Consider the following 21156-nt stretch of genomic DNA (forward strand, 5'->3'; position numbering starts at 1 on the left):
AAAACCAATAATTTTTTTTTAAAAAAAGATTGATTTAATAAAATAGCGTACAAATACATATATTTATTTAAAATAAAAGGATCAAAGTTGAAAAAAATTAACCAAAAAAAAATAATTTACTCGGACGAATGTGTTCCTCGTTAAATAATTATCATAATAAAACTCAAGTCATTCTTAGATCATATATTCCAGTATGAGCAAAAGTTGGTCAAACAAGGAAATCGCAAGTCTCAAAACACTATCTTTTGAGTAAATCTCAACATCAAGAGTACCGACACCCGGTGTTCCTAAATTCCCCCCTCCGGATATCGTTTTGGCCGAATCAAGAAGCCTAAGTGCCAGCATTTCTACGGCCAACACGAGCAACGAAACCAGCTTTAATCGGAGCGACCGATCGTCCAGACCCACACTACAAAGACCGAGACATTTTAGTTAACAGTAGGTAGTGAACAGGTAAAACAAGACCTTCAATAGAATAAACAACTCAAAATGTAAGCAACATTAGAATGTCGACAAGGGAGCTTCAGAACGAGCAATTTCTCGTTAACAAAACTATATGAGAATGTAGGCGTAAGACATAATATCTACAGTCACAAATAAGTTTCCAAGTGATTCACAAGCAATTCCAGGCTCAGATTTGTTCTTTTCATGTCATCAGAAAGATCTGAAATGTAGGCAATTTTAATCATCATAAGCCTCTAAAAGCAAAGATTAACTGCTAGTTGCATTATTCGAATCAAAGCTATATACTGACTACATGCATGTTTAACATAGTGAGAAGACGAAGTTGGTTGTTCCTAGAGCTGTACATGAGACGAGATAAATCGTGAGCTACTCACGATCGACTTGACCAAAGCTTGATAGATACTCGATTCGAATGGACTCGAATCGAGTTCTTAACGAGCCGAAACGAGCAACTTGATACTCAACTTGAAAGGCTGACGAACAACTCGAAAATATAATATATTAAGATTTATTTTAAAAAAAATTAAATTATTATAATATTAACATTTAGGCGTTAATTTTAAAAAAAAATGCAGTATGAAGTTTTCATATATTTAAGGTTCTAGTTCGAGTCTGAGTTTCGATCGAGTTAAGTTTAAGATTTTTTTTTCTTTTCGAGCTTTAATTCATGGTTTTGATCTCGTGTCGAGCTTGAAAATTTTAGGCTTGCAATTTTTCGAGCCGGGTCGAGTCCAACTCAGCAATACTCGAGCTCGACTCGGCTCGTTTACAGCCCAAACTTGTTCAACCACCAAATCAATAAAAAAAAATGGGAAGAAAACAGCTCTAGATATATAAGCACCCAAGGCAGGCTAATAGCATGCCAATCTAAGAAGGGGCTGGAGAAGAATGTAACAATGTTACCTTTTCACATCTGAGAAAGAAAAGACGATTCTCCTTCGAGAGAATTGTATCTGGACTTTTGCATCCAAGGCAAATAACATACTCATCTGTTAAGTGGAAACCGAATTTACCAGTCAGTCCGAAATATTTCCTGCTTTAAGTTTACATTCTTTACCATCTCAATATAAGCTAGGATTAAATATCCCATTCATACATTAAGTATACCAAATTCTAATTTCATACATGATGTTTAAGAATTCTCGATTTCATACATGGTGTTTTCTGCTATTAACGGGTTCACCCATTTCCATCACCTTCCGTGACATGGCACTTTAAAAAATATTTAGAAAAAAAGGTTAAATTACACCATTCATCACTCAACTATCTTCTATATATTATGTTTTTAACTAAAATTTGAATTTTTATAATTTCATCACTGAACTTTGACATTTAGTCACTTAACCGTTTAAATTATAAACTTCATGATTAAATGGATTTTTTTGTATTTTTTTAAGTGACTAAATGTCAAAGTTCAGTGATGAAATTATAAAAATTCAATTTTTAATGAAAAAAATAAGAGACAGAAGATAGTTGAGCAATGAATGGTGTAAGTTAACCTTATTTTTTAGTGCCACGTCACGGAAGGTGACTGAAATGGGAGAACCCGTTAACGGCAGAAAACACCATGTATAAAATTGAGAATTTTTAAACATTATGTATGAAATTGAGAATTCGGTATACTTCATGTATGAAGGAGGTATTTAACCCTATAAGTTACAAGGACAAAAAAGGGCACTTACTAATGTAACGCCTTAGGATCCCTTCAAAATTTTTGGGTGCAAACCTTCCCTTCACAACCAACCTTTGCTGCCCATCAAGTGATCCACTTGTCCCCAACTCAGCAAGCAAGAAGGCCATGACATGATCTGGTTGCCGATGCATTCTAAATGATTTTACATGCAAGAATTTGTTAGAAAAGATGTGGTGTCCGTATGAAACTAATTTGCATATAGAACAACATTAAATAGTAAACTTAACCATAAACCCCAAATCTCATTAACTCCCAAGTCAAAGACTTGTGATGACAACATCAAAAGGCAGTATGGTCAAAGAACACCGAGCATGGCCAACATGCAAGCAATATATTTTTATAGAATAAATATAAAAAATCCAAAATCTAAAATGGCCCTTAAAGGATATATGTCATCCTCAGCCATCCCAAACAGAAACAAATTCTGTGTATACATATATGAATAAGAATACAGAAAACAGGAAAAAGGACAGTAGCATACGTCTTGCATAGATCCATGAAATTCACAAAAACAGTTTTCTTGGTTCCTTCACGAAGAACTTGTGGAGGCCTCATAACAGTTCTACGCCTATCTCCGGCAAGCTCAGGGTTGTTCTCCTTGAGAATGTTGAACACACGACCGAGAAGCTGCATTCATCCCATCAAATGAAGATTGAATCAATGGTACAACAGAAGAAATAGCATGTAGACTCGATAATTTTCAGGTATGCTGTTACAAGTGAATAGTCAATCGCCTTGGAGCTCTACTAGCCACTAATTACAACTTCAAGCCAAATAAGATCGAGATCAATCACTCCAGATTTGTGAAGATACAAAGACAGCCATTCAATCAGCAGTCTTAGGGAAACCTAAAAAGTCCTCCAAAACGGATCACCGGGAATGGTGAAATTCCAAAACCTTGTTTGAAATTTAACATTCCACCAAGTACAGTTCATAGGTACATTATCAAAATAATTCCACGAATATCCAATCCATAATTAACAAGATAAATCATGCAATATCAACAACACAGAGGGATACACACTACACCTCCTCATATATGTAATCACGGTCACTTTCTTCCCAGGGATAGCGTGGTCGAGAGGGAACATCATCACCTTCTTCATCCCCGTCTATATGACCTAGTTAAGTAGTAAAAAGACAAATAACAACAAATTAATTACAGATTTCATGACAAGACCGATGGCATCCATTTAATGAAAGAAAATCTTACCATCTAAATCATCTCCAGCATCCCCACCTTCATCGTCGAATGTGCTGGTCTCTACCTACAGTATCACAGTGCACAATATCATATTAGTTACTCGAAAGAAAAAAAAAACATATCTATTAATTTAAAGCCATAAACTCACTTGCTTCTTCTTCTTCTTTTTCATGGTGCTGAAGTCAAGCCCTTCAGAAACTGTAAGCAAAGGAAAATAAATAACAAGTCTCCTAACAAAACATATAGCACATTTAATGACTCCAACAAGTTCATACTTTCACCATTTTCTTTTAACCCTTTGTATTTTTACTTCTATCTAGCACACACACACACACACACATATATGCAAAGTTTATCTGTATGAATAGTTGGAGAAAATACCTGACAAGGATTCAGTTTTCTCAGCCAACTTATCGACAGACTCGTCAGCAGCGTCCTGAATCACAACCTTCTTCTTCTTCTTCTTTTTAGTAGGATCGAATGATGTAAGCTGAAGCAAATACGTCAATCAAAATAAAAATAAACCAATCAATATATGTGAAAACATCCAAAATCGAACCAGTATAATCTTCTGAGAATTAATTACAGGAAAAAAGGGGGGATTTTAAAATAAAAGGACTCACTTCCGGGATCTCATCCTTCACTTCGTCGTCCGCCATGATTGCTGCGAAAAAGAAAAATGCTTAGAACAAAGTATATTTGCTTTAAAGAAGTTCTCTTTTTTTCCAAAGAAACCCTAAATTATGAAATGATGTTATTTGATTTGATTTACCTAAAATCAGAGAACAAAAGAAATGTTGATTCCGGAGAGAAACTGATGGACAGGGAAAGAGTCGGTTCGCGTTTTGGAAGAAGATAGCAGTATGCTGATGCCTGGGTTTTTAGGAAAAAAGGCTTAGGTTAAAACTAATTGGGTTAATTCATAAAAGGTACTTAAATTATAATATAATTTTGAAATGGTCTCTACACAGTTGAATCTTGTTGAATATTACTCCTAAACTTGGAACTCAGAGATAAAAGGACAGTCGACTTTGTGATTGGAATGAGATTCTAAATTCTTTCAATTAAAAAGATTTGTCTCAGCTCTTAGGGGTCGTTCCTATCTGAATTAATCGTCAATAGATCACATGTTAGTGGTTAATTTTAAAAAATTATCACAAAAGATGGTTCTTCAAGATTTTAATGATAATTAATTATTTAATTAGGAACGTAAAATTAATTATCATTCGATTTTAAAGTAGAATTACGAGATGTGTAAGATAGATTATATAAAATTTGGAATATGATAATCAATAATACAATATTATAATTTGATAACATTGTAGCTCATGTCCTTAAAAGCACCATTCTAATACAGCCATTTAAAGATATTAGGATCTCTAAAAATAATATTGCAAAAGTAATGAAAATGAGGGAAATACTAGTCTAATAATTAAGGCGGATAAATTATTTAGTCCAATAAGACAACTCAAAGTTTATTTTGGAATGTACGACATTAAATACAATAAAGATCATATAGGACTGACAAGTTAAAAAAAATATTTTTATTGGTTTAAGGGTCACTTTTGCTCATGTAGTAGGCTTAACTTATCATTTTCGCTCCTATCATATTTTCGCATCAATTTAACCTTCGAAGTTGTTTAATTGTATCATTTTATACCTACCACTAACTTAAAACATTAAATTATACTTAGATTTTAGGGTTTAGAGTTATGATTTAAAGGTTATAGAGTTATGATTTAAAGGTTATGGAGTTATGATTTATGGTTTATAATTTGGGGTTTTAAGTTAGGAGTAAGATATAGAATGATGCGATTGAACAACTTCGACACGGTCAAACTTAACGGTCTCTCACGACTTGACCCATTTTGAGTAACATAATGAAACGTTAGACATCAAACTGAAACGAAATAAACGTTAGGCATTAAACTGAAAAAGTGAGTATAGGTTGGACACCTTTTATATACTTCAATCCAATTTTTTTTTATCGATAAGAGAATGTAACTGTGGTTTGATTAACGGCAGTAGCTACAGATTGTATTGCATAGATGAAGTTGTTAATTGATGATGCAATGAGAATAAAAACATCTCAAATTATTAAATTGTAATTCATTTTCCCTTTTCATCATTTTATATATAAAAAAGACCCCTTGGATTGTTTTCTTATACATTTGGATATTATTTGCTGACCAATGTTTTATATGGTTGGATTTGTCTGGCGCTGATCAAAATTCAGTACATAATTGTATTTATAATTATGATTAATTTAATAAAGAAATATAAATCTCTTTTAAACATGTCAAAAACTTGAGGTCTAACCAAAGCCGGAGAAGCAAATGGAGACAATAGCTCTTGAAAATTTAAAGTAATTATATATTTTAGATTTTTTATTGATATTTTTTTTACATTTTTTATATACTTTTCTATTGAAAATCAGTTTTTATCTCGTTGAAAATTTGAAATTTTATTAATATGTTTATTTCATGAAATTTTAAAAATTAAAATTCATTCTCCTAACATAAAATCCAACGTTCGTTCCTACTTGTATATATTAGTTGAAATCGAGGATGGGATTGACTTTATTACATCCGTGCAACTCAAAGTCTTACCGGACATTTTTCAAAATATCGATCAAAATCGAGGTCTAGTCGAAGATTCTATTCATACAAGGATGGACCAAAGCCCTCTTGAAAATTTAAAACTATCGTATATTTTAGATTTTTTTCTATGTATTTTCTATTAAAAATCCATTACCATTTTCCATTTGAATTTTCTATCAATAATCAATACCCGAAAAATCATACCGACACCGAAAGTAAAACATTTTAAAAATTATAAAGTGTCAACGATTGAATTAGAACTTTTAAACCGAAGACAAAGGTTTAATTTTTTTTACTTTCTGAAGTATAGGGACTGAATCCGAAACTCAATCAAAGCACAGGGACTAACATCGTATTTTGACCACATATTTAAAGCCATACCATAAAAGCGTCTTGTATTCCTATTTCTGCATATTGGTTCACAAACTTGCAGTAAACACCACACAAACCATTTTGGAAGATTCCCAAGAACACAAACATATATATATAAGTTATATGGTAAACAAAAATTAAATTCCCAGATTACCTGTTTGATAAAACCATCACAAAGGCAAATGACACACAACTAGAGTGCCAACAGATTCCAAGGCAAAGCGGTCGCTTCCACGGACTCCTGTTGGCACCGAAAGAAAAACTGTATGTTTCATTCGAATTCATTTTCGAACCTGTTTCCCCTCTCCGAACCATGCTAATACCGATCATGTCAGTTAACTTCTTTCTATCCATCAATCAAAGCAGTCGAGTTGTTGACTTCTAAAATGCTATATATACAAAATTCCTTTTATTACATAGGGGAGCCAGTTGTACCTGCAGTAAAGCGTTGCACGATATGGCACCGTAAGCGACTGTTTTCAACCGGATAAAATAAAAATTGTAATAGTTGGTAGAAATATTTAACTGAAAATATTCATGGCTTGAACCAAAGATCTATCAACAAAAGAAATGGAACCAAGAAAACACATGATAGTAGAACTTCATAATCGTAACGGTTGCAAAAACTTGTCCCAAAAGAATGGGCGACTAAATTCCGAAACAGTTGCTAGCACAGCCGATAAATAAAAACATAAAGTAATTATATTTGTAGAGCAATACCATTAATGCTGTAGGGCTATTCATTTCTAAATCCTTCATAACTCAATCCCTCTGATATGGTGTCCAACCTTCTGTTGTCTCCTACAAGTCAAAGACAAAAACGTCATGCTCTTCGTATATCAGAACCAACAAAACTCGAAATATAAATCTGTCGATTGGGAGACAGGAGTAACGAGGTTCACCTTGATGCTCTCTTTCACAAGAATCCAGGAGAGTTTCATTATCAGTTGCTAAAAAAGGTGAGTGGGGGTAGCTCTCCAGTATATCTGAAATTATAACGAGGTTAGTCTAAAATAAAGTATATCGGATAGCATTAAGAGGTTATTCTTAGAATGTAAAGATTTTCATATATGAAATTATCTAGTGCTAACTAGGCCAAAACACATGACTATGCACGGAAGATATATTTTAAATAGCTGGTTTTAAAATAGATGAGAAACCAAGATATGGATGCAAAAAAACATGCTTGCATGCAGACAAAATGAAAAATACATTCAGCACAGGGAACATGCATGTGCCGACACAAATGACAAACAGCGAAAGACCTGAGCTCTGAGAAAAATCAGCTGTGAGATCTGAAAGACTGAAATTGCGAGGGATCTGGCCTAAAAACCCAAATGAAGAAATGTCGGCATCCAGAACTGGTTCATTCAGAGGTTGAGTGCTTGATTCTACAGTACTGAAAGAAGTATCCCTGATTGTTGGGCGTGCCTCCAAAACATTGCTCTCGGCACCAAACATGTAAGCAGAACTGGCCGAATAACCAGCTTCTGGTTTTATCATTTTCCCATTTATTCCTTGCATCAGACCCATGTTTGAATTCTGAGTTGAAAGCATGCCTAGCGGGGCATCGATCCTGCTGGCATGGGTAGGCAGATCAATAGGAGTGTGAATCCCAGCATGCAACGACGAACTACCATTAGTGAATACATTAGGCAAACTAGATCCCATGGGATGGTGCATGCCCTCCTGCTTCAGAGCTGGCCCAGTGTTCTCTAGGGTATAACAGGATGAGTTCTGGGGCACTATAAGAGAAAGCTAATCAGTTGCGAAAAAATTGAAAATTGGACAAAACAAAGGCTTTGTTTTCAGATCAACAGCAACTAAACCTACAAAAATGGAATAATTAGTTATATTAATAACTCTTATACCTACAGTCACTCTGGTGATCTATCTACAACGGATTGATGCATGCTCAAAAATCCATGAAAAAAAATGCAAGCAAGACAAAAGAATATTTGGGGATTTAATAGACAAAAGCAAGGTGTAATCGCCCTCAATGGTTAGGTGCTTTTCACTTTAACTTTGACAGGGTTCGAGAGCCATTAAAGAAAGAAAATGTAACAGATTGCGAACCAAAGGTGTGCAAAAATAAGAAAATTTCCAGCTCTTTTATCAAAAGTGGATATGGACAAATAAATGCATAAGAAGTAATCGCCCTGACATCTACTCCTGCCTATATCCAAATTACACATAGTTACTGATACGAAGTAAGCTAAATCAAACTCTTCATTCGTATTGTGAACACTCAAGTTCGGAGTTAAAGAAGAAGGTTCCTTATTTCTTTTCTCTTTATTTGTCTTCCTAGTGATACTAACATAAAAAGTGCAAAAGAAAACTACCATCAATCTTTGCTTCTAGAAAAATGTAAAATGATTGTTTAACAAATAAAATCTCAACAGAATAAATAGCATACAAAGAAAGTGCTAATTTAACAAATTTGGAACATGACTGTGCAATTAAACAAAAATGTCAATAAAAGTCCAGTGGGGTAAAAATCAATCTTACTCGGTGGCATTTGAGGTCCATTTGAATTAGAGATTGAGGATACTCCAGTTGAATGAATCTGATCCATCAATCGCACCTGTTGGTCAAGCAGCTTGTTGAATTCCATTATTTGTTGCTTAACCATCAGTCTCAGATAATAAGCTTGGAAGAATTCTCTATTCTCTTCTTCAAGCTTTTGCCAAACTGACAAGCATGAGATATTCGTGAAAGGAAAAAAAAAGGTTGATGTTATATAATGATCAAAAGCTATTGGAAACCCTCATGAAATCATGATCTGAAACAATATACCTGTTGACCAACACAGCAATCCATACCCAACAATAAGTTAATGCTAGGGGTACTACTTTTTTGGGGAAGGGGGAGGGAGGGGGTTCAACTGTCCAGTCTATGTCAGCTTCCCCTAAAACAGATTTTTTACCGAAAGAGGAAGGCAAACCATGTGAGAAGTGTGTACCATATTGAAATCCCTGTTCCTATGTGGTGAGACCTATGTTCTTTATTTTTTGTAAAAGTCAGCAGATGGAACACAAAGCCTGAGCATCATTTTAGTGTATTTTTCTTATAAATTTTGTAAATATGTGATTTATAAACATAGCACTATCAGATTAGGGGCGTTTCATAAGGACAGATAATCAGGAAAGAGCATGGATGTTATGATAAAATAAAATATTTGAACTGATAGTTACCAAGTTCAGTAAAACCAGGCTCAATTTTGGCCTGAGCCAGCAGAGTGTCCATAACTTCCTTTTGCGTCATGTAGAGTTGAAGACATCGTTCTATAAGATTTTGCACCTGAAATCACACATACAAGCGCAAAAACAACTTTAGCCACTGTGGACATCATGCTACCTTTCAGAGCCTACATGCCAAACAAATCTAATATAGTATAATTCCCTTATGGAAAGAAGAAAAAAAACAGATGAACAGCAGCTAGCCACATAGAACTAATGACACATTAGATATACATCTTAATTTTGCTACAAGAACAAATAGGAATTAATGCAGTTTGTGCTGTTTTGCCTTTATCCATTCCTCTTTCCTTTATCTTTTATATATTTCCTCTTTACGGTATAAAAGGATTTTGCTATTAAATACACTTCATTAACATACCAAACATATATTTTTCTGCTTCACATTATTTCCAGCAAATAGCTCATTCCTATATACAGCTTCAAATTTTCAAGTTCCTAGAAACATTAGAACTTTTGCAAAAATTTGAATTAAATACAAAACAAACACATCTACAATATAGCAAAACATTAATAAACTCACTCCGTCTGCCCAACATAAAGTAATAACTTTAGCAAGACATTTAAGTTTAAAGGAAACAGGATAACGACATAAATAATACTTAATTTTATACACGACAAAATTAATGCATAAGCATGCAGTTTTTTTTATACATGATCGTTCAATAACTGTAAGGAAGAACCCCAGTAGTTACCAGGGGTTCACGCTCGCATCCCCCAAATCCCGAGTCCAATACACAATGTAATAAAAAAACTGTAAGGATCAAGGTCAACATCTTACCAGTTGTATATCTTGCCGCGAAACCCTTCTACCTGGTCCAGTAGACATCTTTTATTCAAAGTTCCAAATGAAGATATTAACCTAACACAAATATACCAGTAATTATAAATTATTTTTGCAAGATTACCAAAACAAAGGGCCTGAAAATGTACACAATATGAAACCAAACACAAAATGTAAATATTCAAGAATAAAAAAAATTAAAAGCCCTATACTATTCACTCTTGCTTAATTTTCATCAATAATTTAACAGTAATTTTATAAAATTAAGGAGAAAAAACTTCACAGACAAAAACACGAGTATTAAATTGCCTCAAAGTTATCTAACTTCATCTAAAGATAAAAGTTTGAAGCAGTGATCAACATGAAACAGCATAGTTAAAGAATTTTCAACAACCGGACAAACAACTTGATCATTTGATCACGCGAACACAAGCTTCAACTAAAAACAAGAGACTAAATTGCCTCAAAGTTATCTACACGAGTATTGAATTGCCTTGAAGTAAAGCAAGAGATTAAATTGCTGCAAAGTTATCTAACTTCATCTAAAGCTAAAAGTTTGAAGCAGCGATCAACATGAAACAACATAGTTACAGAATTTTCAACAACTGGACAAACAACTTGATAATTTGATCATGCAAACACAAGAGACTAAATTGCCTCAAAGTTTTCTAACTTCATCTAAACCTTCAAGTTCAAAGCAGTGACAAATAATAACTCGATTACCTGATCATGCAAACAAACACAAAATTCGATTAAAACAAGAGATGAAACTGCCTCACAGACATCTAATTTCACCTAGCATCCAAGCTTAAAGCAGCGATCAAGATGAAACAGCATAATCATAAAAAAGGAAGAAGAAAATCAACAATTATTCATCCTTCTCGTTTTTTTTCAATTGAACTCGAAGAAAAGACGATTAAAAACGCAAAGCAAACAGTAAAATCACATGAGAAACACACAAAAATTAAGGAATTACTTGCGTTTCGATTCACGGATGCATGCATAAAGAATCAAGTTCGTACAATTGTAAAATTATATTTACCGAGAAAAATTGAGAAAAAAAAAACAAATACAGAGGTTTTCAACTGACCTAAAGCCGCGAGCCGATTCGTACCAACTTGGTAACCTGAGAAAGCAGCGGAAAAAAGAAGAGCGAAAAGAAAAAACAATTAAGATCGGAAAAGGTGATGGATTATTTATTATTTTAATTCACTATTTTTATAATTAAAAATAAAAATCCAGTGCATAGTGACGGGAGAATTTTTTGTTTTCATACACACTAACTATTTTTAAAAATAAAATCTTTTAAAAAGACGCACATCATTCGTTTCAAAAAATAAAGTTTAAAGCAGCTGGATATTATAAAAGGGATAATATCATCAATGGTCCTTCAAGTATAGAAATACTTCAATGTGTATATAGAGTTTGAAAATTTTATAACGGTACGCAAAGTTTCATTATATCTAAGGTAAATTACAAGTTTAGTAAATAAAATATTAATTTTGATCAATTTTATAATAAATTTTTATTTTTTTAAAATCATATCTAAAGTTTGATTTTGTTTTATTTTAGTACTCGACATTAAAAAACTTTAGTTTCATTTTAGTATCCCGTTCAAAATTTAATATTAAGTTTTGAAACGATTGAAAGTTTAGGTGCTAAAACATATAAAAACTAATAGTTTAGGTATTAAATGCTTTAAGTTTTTAACAGCAAGTACTAAAATGAAATGAAAACTAAATGTCAGATATTATTTTAAAAAGATTAAAAATTTAAATACTAAAATAAATCAAAATTAATAGTTTAAATGCTAAATACGTAATTTATCCTTATATATATTAAAGTGTGAATTGCAATTGTACTATTTAGGACGGAACATACCAACACATAAAGACATAACGAACTCAAAGAACAGTTTCATTAAACAAGTCTTACGGAAGGGACATATCAACACATAAAGACATAATGAACTCAAAGAACAATTTCATTAAATAAGTCTTGAATTCGAGGTTTTATATATATATATATATATAGAACTCTCGTTACAATATAGATCGATCCGGATTAATTACGATAAAATTAAGTCATTGTAATTATCGTCGTCTGGTGTTTGATTGAACTTTTAGTAACGAAGGACATCTTCCATGACCCATCTTGACCCCGGTTTTACGTCACTCGGGAAACTCGAAAATCGATCATCTCGGAGCGCCTTCACTGTTTCTCCTATAGCATGTCAAGTGAACTTTCCTTCGCAACACACCTTGGACCTTGTGACTTCTTTCTTTTATGATCGACATTCGAATCTTCCGATGATCGGGATGCTTCGAAAACATCGGAGTCACTCGAACTCTGATCATCATGGGGGAATTCAAGTCTTTGCTGCTGCTGCTGCAGAATAAAGGGGAACTCAAACTACTTCCTGTGAGTAATGTTGAAGAAGAAAAAAACATAGTTTAGGCCGGCTGGAGTTTGTAGTACTAAAATAGTTGGAGCCAAGCATTGACTTGGTGCTTGTAAGTTGGAAAATTTTGGATCAGTGAAGAGAAACAGAGAGAAATGAACATGGCTAAGCTTCACCACATGAGTCATCACCATCCATTGCTATTCAACGAACACACCGGCAGTCCGAGCTATACCACTTACGACTGTGTTGGCTGTGCGGAAAAGGTGTCGGTTTTGAGCTACAGCTGCGGGGAGTGTCGGATTGAGAACGGTGAGTTGTATGATGTGATTCAGTTAGAAACTCCAGACGAATTTGAAGAATCTGATCTGTTGTCGGATGAATCTATGAGTTCCTCGTGAGCTTTTCAAGTCGAGTATCAAGTAGTTTGTGTTGGTAATGCTCAATCCCACATAGTGTTGGAAACACTATTGGGAATGGTATTTAAGGCTTGACATTCCACTTCCTTGTTGAGTGATAGAGAACAAGGGGGGCTCTCGCGCACCGCCGCCGCCGTCCGTCCGTCTCGTCTCGTCTCGTCTCGGCTCGGCTCGGCTCGGCTCGGCTCGGCTCGTGGTCGTGGTCGTGGTCGTGGTCGTGGTCGAGGTCGAGGTCGAGGTCGAGGTCGAGGTCGAGGTCGAGGTCGAGGTCGTGGTCGTGGTCGTGGTCGTGGTCGTGGTCGTGGTCGTGGTCGTGGTCGTGGTCGTGGTAATACGTGTCTTCGACACGTCCGCGCGGATACTATCTTTTTAGAGAAAATTCTTGAGGAATTTCTCTTTGAAAGAAACAAATGGAAAATGTGAAAGATATCAACTGATATTTATAGGCTGCTGAGGACTGTTTGAATTTCAAATAATAACAGCTGAATTATTATTTTTTATCAGAAATTAAACAGTTTATTCCTAAATTAAATCAGAAACGTTAAGATGTACCTGGACTGATTTACAGCTTTGTACAGAGGAGACAAGCTGTTAATATCAGGAGTTACAGGAGTTATTTGATTTAATTCCAGGGGTTACATGATATAATTTCGGGAGTTATAACAGCTGAATAATGATACAATGAACCTGGACTATTTCTGAGTCAGGTTCATCTAGACGTTTCAGCTGTTACAAATAAGAGGTTTAATCCTGAAATTTTATGGACGATTTTAACCCTATTTCTAGCCTATAAATAGAGAGCTATATTCAGCTTCTCAACTCACTCCAAAACATTTTACAATTCACTTACAAAGTGTTTTCTAAAGTTCTCTCCGTGAGTTCTCTCTGAGTGCTTTCCGATCAGAAGTACAATACCACCAGCAGTCCACTCCGGTTTCGGGTGTACGGAATTTGGAGCGACCGTGTTAACCTCGGGGGACGGTCCGCCTACTGCAGCGATTACACACATCGAGGCGAATTCGTTTCTAAGGCAGTGGTTCTTACCACGACACGGTTTACGAATCTGTTCTTCTTAATTACTGTTTATATTTTCAGTCAGTGCTAACGGTGTAGTTTTGCAGTTCATATATCCAACAATTTAGAAACGAATTTCCATAAACTGCAATCATGTCGACACCTTTGAGCAAACTCATTCCCGATCTTTCCAAGCTCGATGCACTTGATGGAAAGAACTATAGAAGGTGGTCCCAAAGAATTCTGATATTCTTCGAGCAACTTGATCTTGATTACGTGTTGCTCAAGCCACCACCTACCATGCCACCAACCCCAGCTGTCGGTAATGATGCGGATACGATCCTCAATGATGATGCCTTAGCAACTGCCGCCGCCGTTCTCGCTACCTACGAGAAATACGAGAAGGATAACAAGACGGTACGAGGACATTTGCTCAGCCACATGTCAAATAAACTATTTGATATGTTCCTTAGAGAAAGGAGTGCCAAGACAATATGGGACACTCTCGACAAGAAGTATGGTGCGGATGATGCGGGGATAAAGAAGTACGTTGTCGGTGAATGGCTCAAATTCCAGATGACAGACGACAAACCAATAATGGATCAAGTCCATGACTATGAGAACTTAGTCGCTGACATCATCGCTGAAGGGATGCAAATGTGTGAGGTGCTGCAAGCCAATGTACTCATTGAGAAGCTGCCCAAGTCCTGGTCCGATTACCGCAACTCTCTTAAGCATAAGAAGAGAGACATTTCGCTTGAAGAACTTGTGGGCCATATGAAGATTGAAGAAGCCAACCGTTTAAAAGATAAGCTTACTAATTCTATGAGTAATTTATCTTTTAGAGCTAACTTGGTTGAGTCTAAATTTAAGAAGATCATGAAACGTGGGAATCAAGACAAAAAGACGAAACCACAGAAGGCTACCAACTTCAAGAAGTCAGGAAAGGCCAAACCGGAAGGAAAGACGTTCAAGTGTTATGTCTGCGGTTTACCTGGCCACAAAGCTTACCAATGCCAACACCGCTCAGACCGCCAAAATGACAACAAGCCACAGATGCACGTTGTAGAAGAAGATGATGATATCATTGCTGCGGTGGTCTCAGAAGTTAATCTGGTGGAGAACAGTTCAGAATGGGTAGTTGACACTGGCGCTTCGAAGCATTTCTGCGCAAGGAAGGAGTTTTTCACCGAGTTCGAGGATGGAAACACTGGTGAACGTGTGTACATGGGGAACTCTAGCAGCTCTGAAGTGCTAGGCAAAGGCAAGGTTTTACTCAAGCTGACTTCTGGTAAAACTCTGGCTTTAAATAATGTTCTGTATGTACCTGCCTTGCGTAGAAATTTGATAAGTGGTGGGCTTCTGAATAAGGCAGGCATTAAGTTAGTTTTTGAGGCAGATAAACTTGTACTTTCCCGAAATGGTGATTATGTGGGGAAAGGGTTTTTAAGCAATGGTTTATTTGTCATAGAAACTCAATTTAATGAAAATAAAGCTACCACTTCTGCTTATATTGTTGAATCCATTGATATGTGGCATGCTAGATTAGGACACGTGAATATTCATGCTTTAAAGAAATTAATGAATATGAATGTTCTGCCTAAACTAGACACAACTAGCTTTAACAAATGTGAGATTTGTGTAGAAGCTAAACATACTAGACCTCACTTTAAGACTGTTTCTAATAGAAAGACTGAACTGTTAGAACTTATTCATACTGATCTAGCAGATTTTAGAAACACTGAAAGTAAAGGAGGAAAACACTACTACATAACTTTTGTAGATGATTATTCAAGATATACAAAAGTTTATCTCCTAAGAACTAAAGATGAAGCTGAAAACTTCTTTCTTATTTATAAGGCAGAAGTTGAAAATCAGTTAGAAAGGAGAATCAAACGGGTTAGATCTGATAGAGGTGGTGAATATGGATCTAATTTCTTAAAAGATATTTGTGAAAAGAATGGCATAATTCATGAAACATCAGCCCCCTATTTTCCTCAACAGAATGGTATAGCCGAAAGGAAAAATAGAACTTTAAAAGAGATGATGAATTCTTTACTAATAAGTTCCGGGTTATCTGATAACATATGGGGGGAGGCCATTCTATCAGCAACTCATATCTTGAACCGAGTTCCTCATAAGAAATTAGATTCTACCCCATATGAATTGTGGAAAGGATACGCTCCTAATTTACAATACCTGAAAGTGTGGGGGTGTCTGGCTAAAGTGGGCTTGCCAGATTTTAAGAAGTCCACCATCGGACCTAAAACCGTTGATGCAGTGTTTATAGGGTATGCTACGAATAGTGCTGCATACAGATTCATGCTTTTACAAGATTATTCTATTTGTGAATCAAGAGATGCTGTTTTCTTTGAAAATACTTTTCCTTTAAAGGAACCGAGAATAAATATTGAAACACAAATAGAATATATTCCATCAACTTCTTCTAGTAATCCTGCTAGGTCTTTTGAACAAATTGATTTTGAGCCTAGAAGAAGTAAAAGGCAAAGAGTTGAAACCTCTTTTGGACCAGACTTTATTACTTCCTTTATTTCTGAGATAAATGATTTAGACTTCATTTCAGATCCTATAGCTCAAATTTTTCTATTAGATGAGGATCCTAAAACTTTTGAAGAAGCTATAAGATCTATCGATGCTAGTTTTTGGAAAAGCGCTGTTAATGATGAACTAGAATCGATAATGTCTAATCATACTTGGGAATTAGTTGACTTGCCTAAGGGATTCAAACCAATCTCCAACAAATGGGTCTTCCGGAAGAAACTAAGGCCAGATGGTTCGATTCAGCGGTACAAGGCAAGGTTAGTCGTCAAAGGGTTCACTCAAAGGTTTGGTTTAGACTACTTTGATACATACTCTCCCGTTACAAAAATCTCAACGATTCGTGCATTATTTGCACTAGCCTCTATTCATAAGTTGCAGGTACATCAAATGGATGTTAAGACTGCTTTCTTGAATGGGGATCTAGATGAGGAGATTTACATGGAGCAACCACTAGGTTTTGAGGCACCTGGTATGGAAGGCAAAGTTTGTAGACTCAAAAAGTCACTCTATGGACTTAAGCAGGCTCCTAAACAGTGGTATGAGAAATTTCATAAAACTATTCTTAGTTTTGGTTTTGTTGTGAATGGTTCGGATGCTTGTGTGTATTCGAAGATGTTTGAAACTGAATGTGTTATCATAAGTCTTTATGTTGATGACATGTTGATTTTCAGTTCTAACATTGAGTCCATTAACAAAGTTAAAAATTTCTTGTCCACTAAGTTTGAGATGACAAATTTGGGAGAAGTAGATGTAATCTTAGGAGTCAAAGTTACCAAAACTGAGAAGGGATTTTCTTTATGTCAAGCACATTATATAGAGAAAGTGCTAAAGAAATTTGACAGTTTTGATGTCGTCCCTGTTCGAACTCCTTATGACCCTAGCATACATCTAGTTAAGAATAAAGGAAGTAGTGTTTCCCAAACTGAATATGCTAAATTAATCGGAAGTTTAATGTTCTTAATGAACTATACTCGGCCTGATATTGCTTATGCCGTGAGTAGACTAAGTAGATATACTCATAATCCGAGTGGTGAGCACTGGATTGCGCTTAAACGCTTACTAAAGTATCTTAAGGGTACTGTGAATTGGAAACTTGAGTTTGTTGGCTTTCCTGCGGTATTGGAAGGATATTGTGATGCCAACTGGGTTTCTGATAATGATGAGGTAAGCTCTACAAGCGGGTATGTTTTTACTTTGGGTGGAGCAGCGATCTCGTGGAAATCATCAAAGCAGACTTGTATTGCTCGTTCTACCATGGAGTCAGAGTTTATAGCTCTTGACCTAGCTGGGCAAGAAGCCGAGTGGCTCAGAAGCTTGTTAGCAGATATTCCGTTGTGGGGAAGACCGACTCCTCCAGTTTCATTGTTGTGTGATTCACAAGCTGCAATATGTGTGGCTAAGAACCAAGCTTACAATGGTAAGAAAAGACACATTCGCATAAGACATGAATCAGTTAGACACTTGATAAAGAATGGAGTGCTCTCTTTAGAGTATGTGAAGTCGGAAAGGAACCTAGCAGATCCACTTACCAAAGGGTTAAGTCGGAAGCTGGTCCTAGATTCATCGAGGGGGATGGGTCTAAAGCCCATTGGTTGAGGAATTCATGGTGGATACCCAACTTAGTTATCTAAGTTCCATGTGGTCAAACGAAACCATGGAAAGACTCATAGTGCACATTCCTACTGCCTATCCCTATGATGAATAATGTGCATGCCCAGGATGAGCTTAATTGCTCTTAATAAATTCATAGCCCAGGCTTTGGGTGGTCTTAGTGAGAAAGACTTGATGAATTTACCGATTTTGGCTGAATATCTATTCTTAATAAGTTCATAACCCAGACCGAGTGGGTAGGAAATGATGAACTTACCGACAGAAAGGTTGAGTTTGTTAAACTCTTAATAAATTCAAATCCAAGTATTTGGATGGTTCTAGTGAGAAGGACTTATTGAATTTACCGATAAATGAGGTTGAATATTTATTCTTAATGACTTCTTAGCCCAGAGTTTGGGTGGTTCATTTATAATGAACTTGAAAAAAGTCACCAAACCCTTTGTGAGGTTGAGCTATTATAAAAGCTCTTAATTATTTCATATTCCTTTTTAAAGGGTGGTTTATGTTGAGATAAACTTGATGAAATAACCTATGTAAGTGAGAAGGGTTAGCCGCCTTCTATGAAAAATGTTGGACTGTTTTTCTAGCACACTTACTAGAATCCTGAGGTAAGATGGCCAAATATATACGTTTGTATATATATATCTTACACATCGAGGACTCAGGTGGATGAAGGGGTTAGTTGTGTGTTATGAGTTTACCCTGATCTTAGAAAGTTCCAGACTAGTTTCACTTATCTAAGAGAAGGATTGCTCATCATCACTATGTACTAGTTCCAGATATGTTCACTAGTGCTTAAGCAACTAATCTCGCTATTACTCTTCTGGAAAGCTTGTTTTCGAGTTTCAGAAGATTTCTTTCGCATTAGTGGGGGAATGTTGGTAATGCTCAATCCCACATAGTGTTGGAAACACTATTGGGAATGGTATTTAAGGCTTGACATTCCACTTCCTTGTTGAGTGATAGAGAACAAGGGGGGCTCTCGCGCACCGCCGCCGCCGTCCGTCCGTCTCGTCTCGTCTCGGCTCGGCACGGCTCGGCTCGGCTCGTGGTCGTGGTCGTGGTCGTGGTCGTGGTCGAGGTCGAGGTCGTGGTCGTGGTCGTGGTCGTGGTCGTGGTCGTGGTAATACGTGTCTTCGACACGTCCGCGCGGATACTATCTTTTTAGAGAAAATTCTTGAGGAATTTCTCTTTGAAAGAAACAAATGGAAAATGTGAAAGATATCAACTGATATTATAGGCTGCTGAGGACTGTTTGAATTTCAAATAATAACAGCTGAATTATTATTTTTTATCAGAAATTAAACAGTTTATTCCTAAATTAAATCAGAAACGTTAAGATGTACCTGGACTGATTTACAGCTTTGTACAGAGGAGACAAGCTGTTAATATCAGGAGTTACAGGAGTTATTTGATTTAATTCCAGGGGTTACATGATATAATTTCGGGAGTTATAACAGCTGAATAATGATACAATGAACCTGGACTATTTCTGAGTCAGGTTCATCTAGACGTTTCAGCTGTTACAAATAAGAGGTTTAATCCTGAAATTTTATGGACGATTTTAACCCTATTTCTAGCCTATAAATAGAGAGCTATATTCAGCTTCTCAACTCACTCCAAAACATTTTACAATTCACTTACAAAGTGTTTTCTAAAGTTCTCTCCGTGAGTTCTCTCTGAGTGCTTTCCGATCAGAAGTACAATACCACCAGCAGTCCACTCCGGTTTCGGGTGTACGGAATTTGGAGCGACCGTGTTAACCTCGGGGGACGGTCCGCCTACTGCAGCGATTACACACATCGAGGCGAATTCGTTTCTAAGGCAGTGGTTCTTACCACGACACGGTTTACGAATCTGTTCTTCTTAATTACTGTTTATATTTTCAGTCAGTGCTAACGGTGTAGTTTTGCAGTTCATATATCCAACAGTTTGTTTCGGCTCGTTAAGAACTCGAGTTGAGCTCGAATCCAATCGCATATTTGGACTGCAGGGCTGTAGGAAATCGTTCGAAAGAGACGATGCTTCGTACGGTTGTTTTGAATGCCCGGAGATCTTCCATAAAAAAATGTATTGAACAACCCTCAACAATTAATCATCCTTGTCAACGTACACACCAGCTTTCGCTTGTTTAAATAATAATTAAATATACCAACCCTAAATTAAAAATCCCAAATATCTTTAATTGTTTAAATAATTTATCCTTAGATTTTTAATTAATTTATAATTATATGTTGAGTCTTTTAAATTTTAAATTTTTATAAATTAAATTAATGATGCTCAGTGGTGTTCATCGTTAACGGTACTCGTCAAATATTATATAATTTTCCTTTCAGACAATTTAGTTCGTGCATCAAAAACTTGATTTTAAACTTCAAAATGTTATATTTTGAAAGGGACATTGTTTTTATTTTAGGGTCTCTTTGTTTCACATAAAATATTTTTTGGAAAATGTTTTTCTCATTTTTCAGTGTTTGGTCGGAGGAAAACTGGTTGATTTATGTAAAATATTTTTCTGATCAACAAAATTTCCTTTGCATTTTCTAAATTTTTCACTTAAAAAAATAAATACTCAAAATAATTTTATTTATATATCTAATATTAATATAATATTTCAATATCATTTATAATAAATAGTTTTCAAAAAATTCATCAATTAGTGAAAAATGGTTTACACGAACTCTTTCAAACACCGTAAAACATTTTAAAAAAAATATAATTCATTTTACAGAAAATATTTTTTAAAACAAACCTTAATATAAATATCATTAAGC

General features: G+C 35.5%; 2 protein-coding genes across 3 annotated transcripts; both read right to left on the reverse strand.

Moving 5' to 3' along the window:
- Positions 1–168: 168 nt before the first annotated feature.
- On the reverse strand, positions 169–4270 carry LOC120179004 (eukaryotic translation initiation factor 2 subunit beta-like). The gene is made up of 10 exons (XM_039184740.1): positions 4135–4270; positions 3986–4026; positions 3744–3852; positions 3511–3560; positions 3372–3426; positions 3188–3279; positions 2640–2785; positions 2148–2290; positions 1369–1454; positions 169–409 (listed from the first exon to the last, which is right to left on the reverse strand). Exons 2-10 carry the CDS (start codon positions 4019–4021, stop codon positions 332–334), a joined length of 795 nt encoding a protein of 264 aa, XP_039040671.1. The 5' UTR covers positions 4022–4026; positions 4135–4270; the 3' UTR covers positions 169–331.
- Positions 4271–6344: 2074 nt separating this feature from the next.
- LOC120179017 lies at positions 6345–11553 on the reverse strand. Of its 2 annotated transcripts, none has more exons than XM_039184753.1 (8): positions 11466–11553; positions 10373–10453; positions 9529–9634; positions 8843–9025; positions 7600–8079; positions 7237–7320; positions 7055–7135; positions 6345–6575 (listed from the first exon to the last, which is right to left on the reverse strand). In XM_039184753.1, exons 2-7 carry the CDS (start codon positions 10418–10420, stop codon positions 7071–7073), a joined length of 966 nt encoding a protein of 321 aa, XP_039040684.1. In that variant the 5' UTR covers positions 10421–10453; positions 11466–11553; the 3' UTR covers positions 6345–6575; positions 7055–7070. The 2 variants fall into 2 exon arrangements, with proteins under 2 accessions (XP_039040684.1, XP_039040683.1); XM_039184752.1 differs by having other exon boundaries at positions 6345–6769.
- Positions 11554–21156: the final 9603 nt, after the last annotated feature.

The sequence above is a fragment of the Hibiscus syriacus genome, unplaced genomic scaffold (genome assembly GCF_006381635.1).
Source record: "Hibiscus syriacus cultivar Baekdansim isolate YM2019G1 unplaced genomic scaffold, ASM638163v2 tig00112395_pilon, whole genome shotgun sequence".
NCBI lineage: Eukaryota > Viridiplantae > Streptophyta > Magnoliopsida > Malvales > Malvaceae > Hibiscus > Hibiscus syriacus.

Coding starts and splice junctions, on each gene's coding strand:
- LOC120179004 (XM_039184740.1), bottom strand. CDS start 4,021: ATGGCGGACGACGAAGTGAAGGATGAGATCCCGGAA. Junction 3,280..3,371: donor TGCTGGAGATGATTTAGATG/GTAAGATTTTCT, acceptor CTACTTAACTAG/GTCATATAGACGGGGATGAA. Junction 410..1,368: donor TCTTTCTCAGATGTGAAAAG/GTAACATTGTTA, acceptor CGGTCTTTGTAG/TGTGGGTCTGGACGATCGGT.
- LOC120179017 (XM_039184753.1), bottom strand. CDS start 10,420: ATGTCTACTGGACCAGGTAGAAGGGTTTCGCGGCAAGATATACAACTG. Junction 8,080..8,842: donor TGGACCTCAAATGCCACCGA/GTAAGATTGATT, acceptor TTTCTCTTATAG/TGCCCCAGAACTCATCCTGT. Junction 7,321..7,599: donor TGATTTTTCTCAGAGCTCAG/GTCTTTCGCTGT, acceptor TTATAATTTCAG/ATATACTGGAGAGCTACCCC.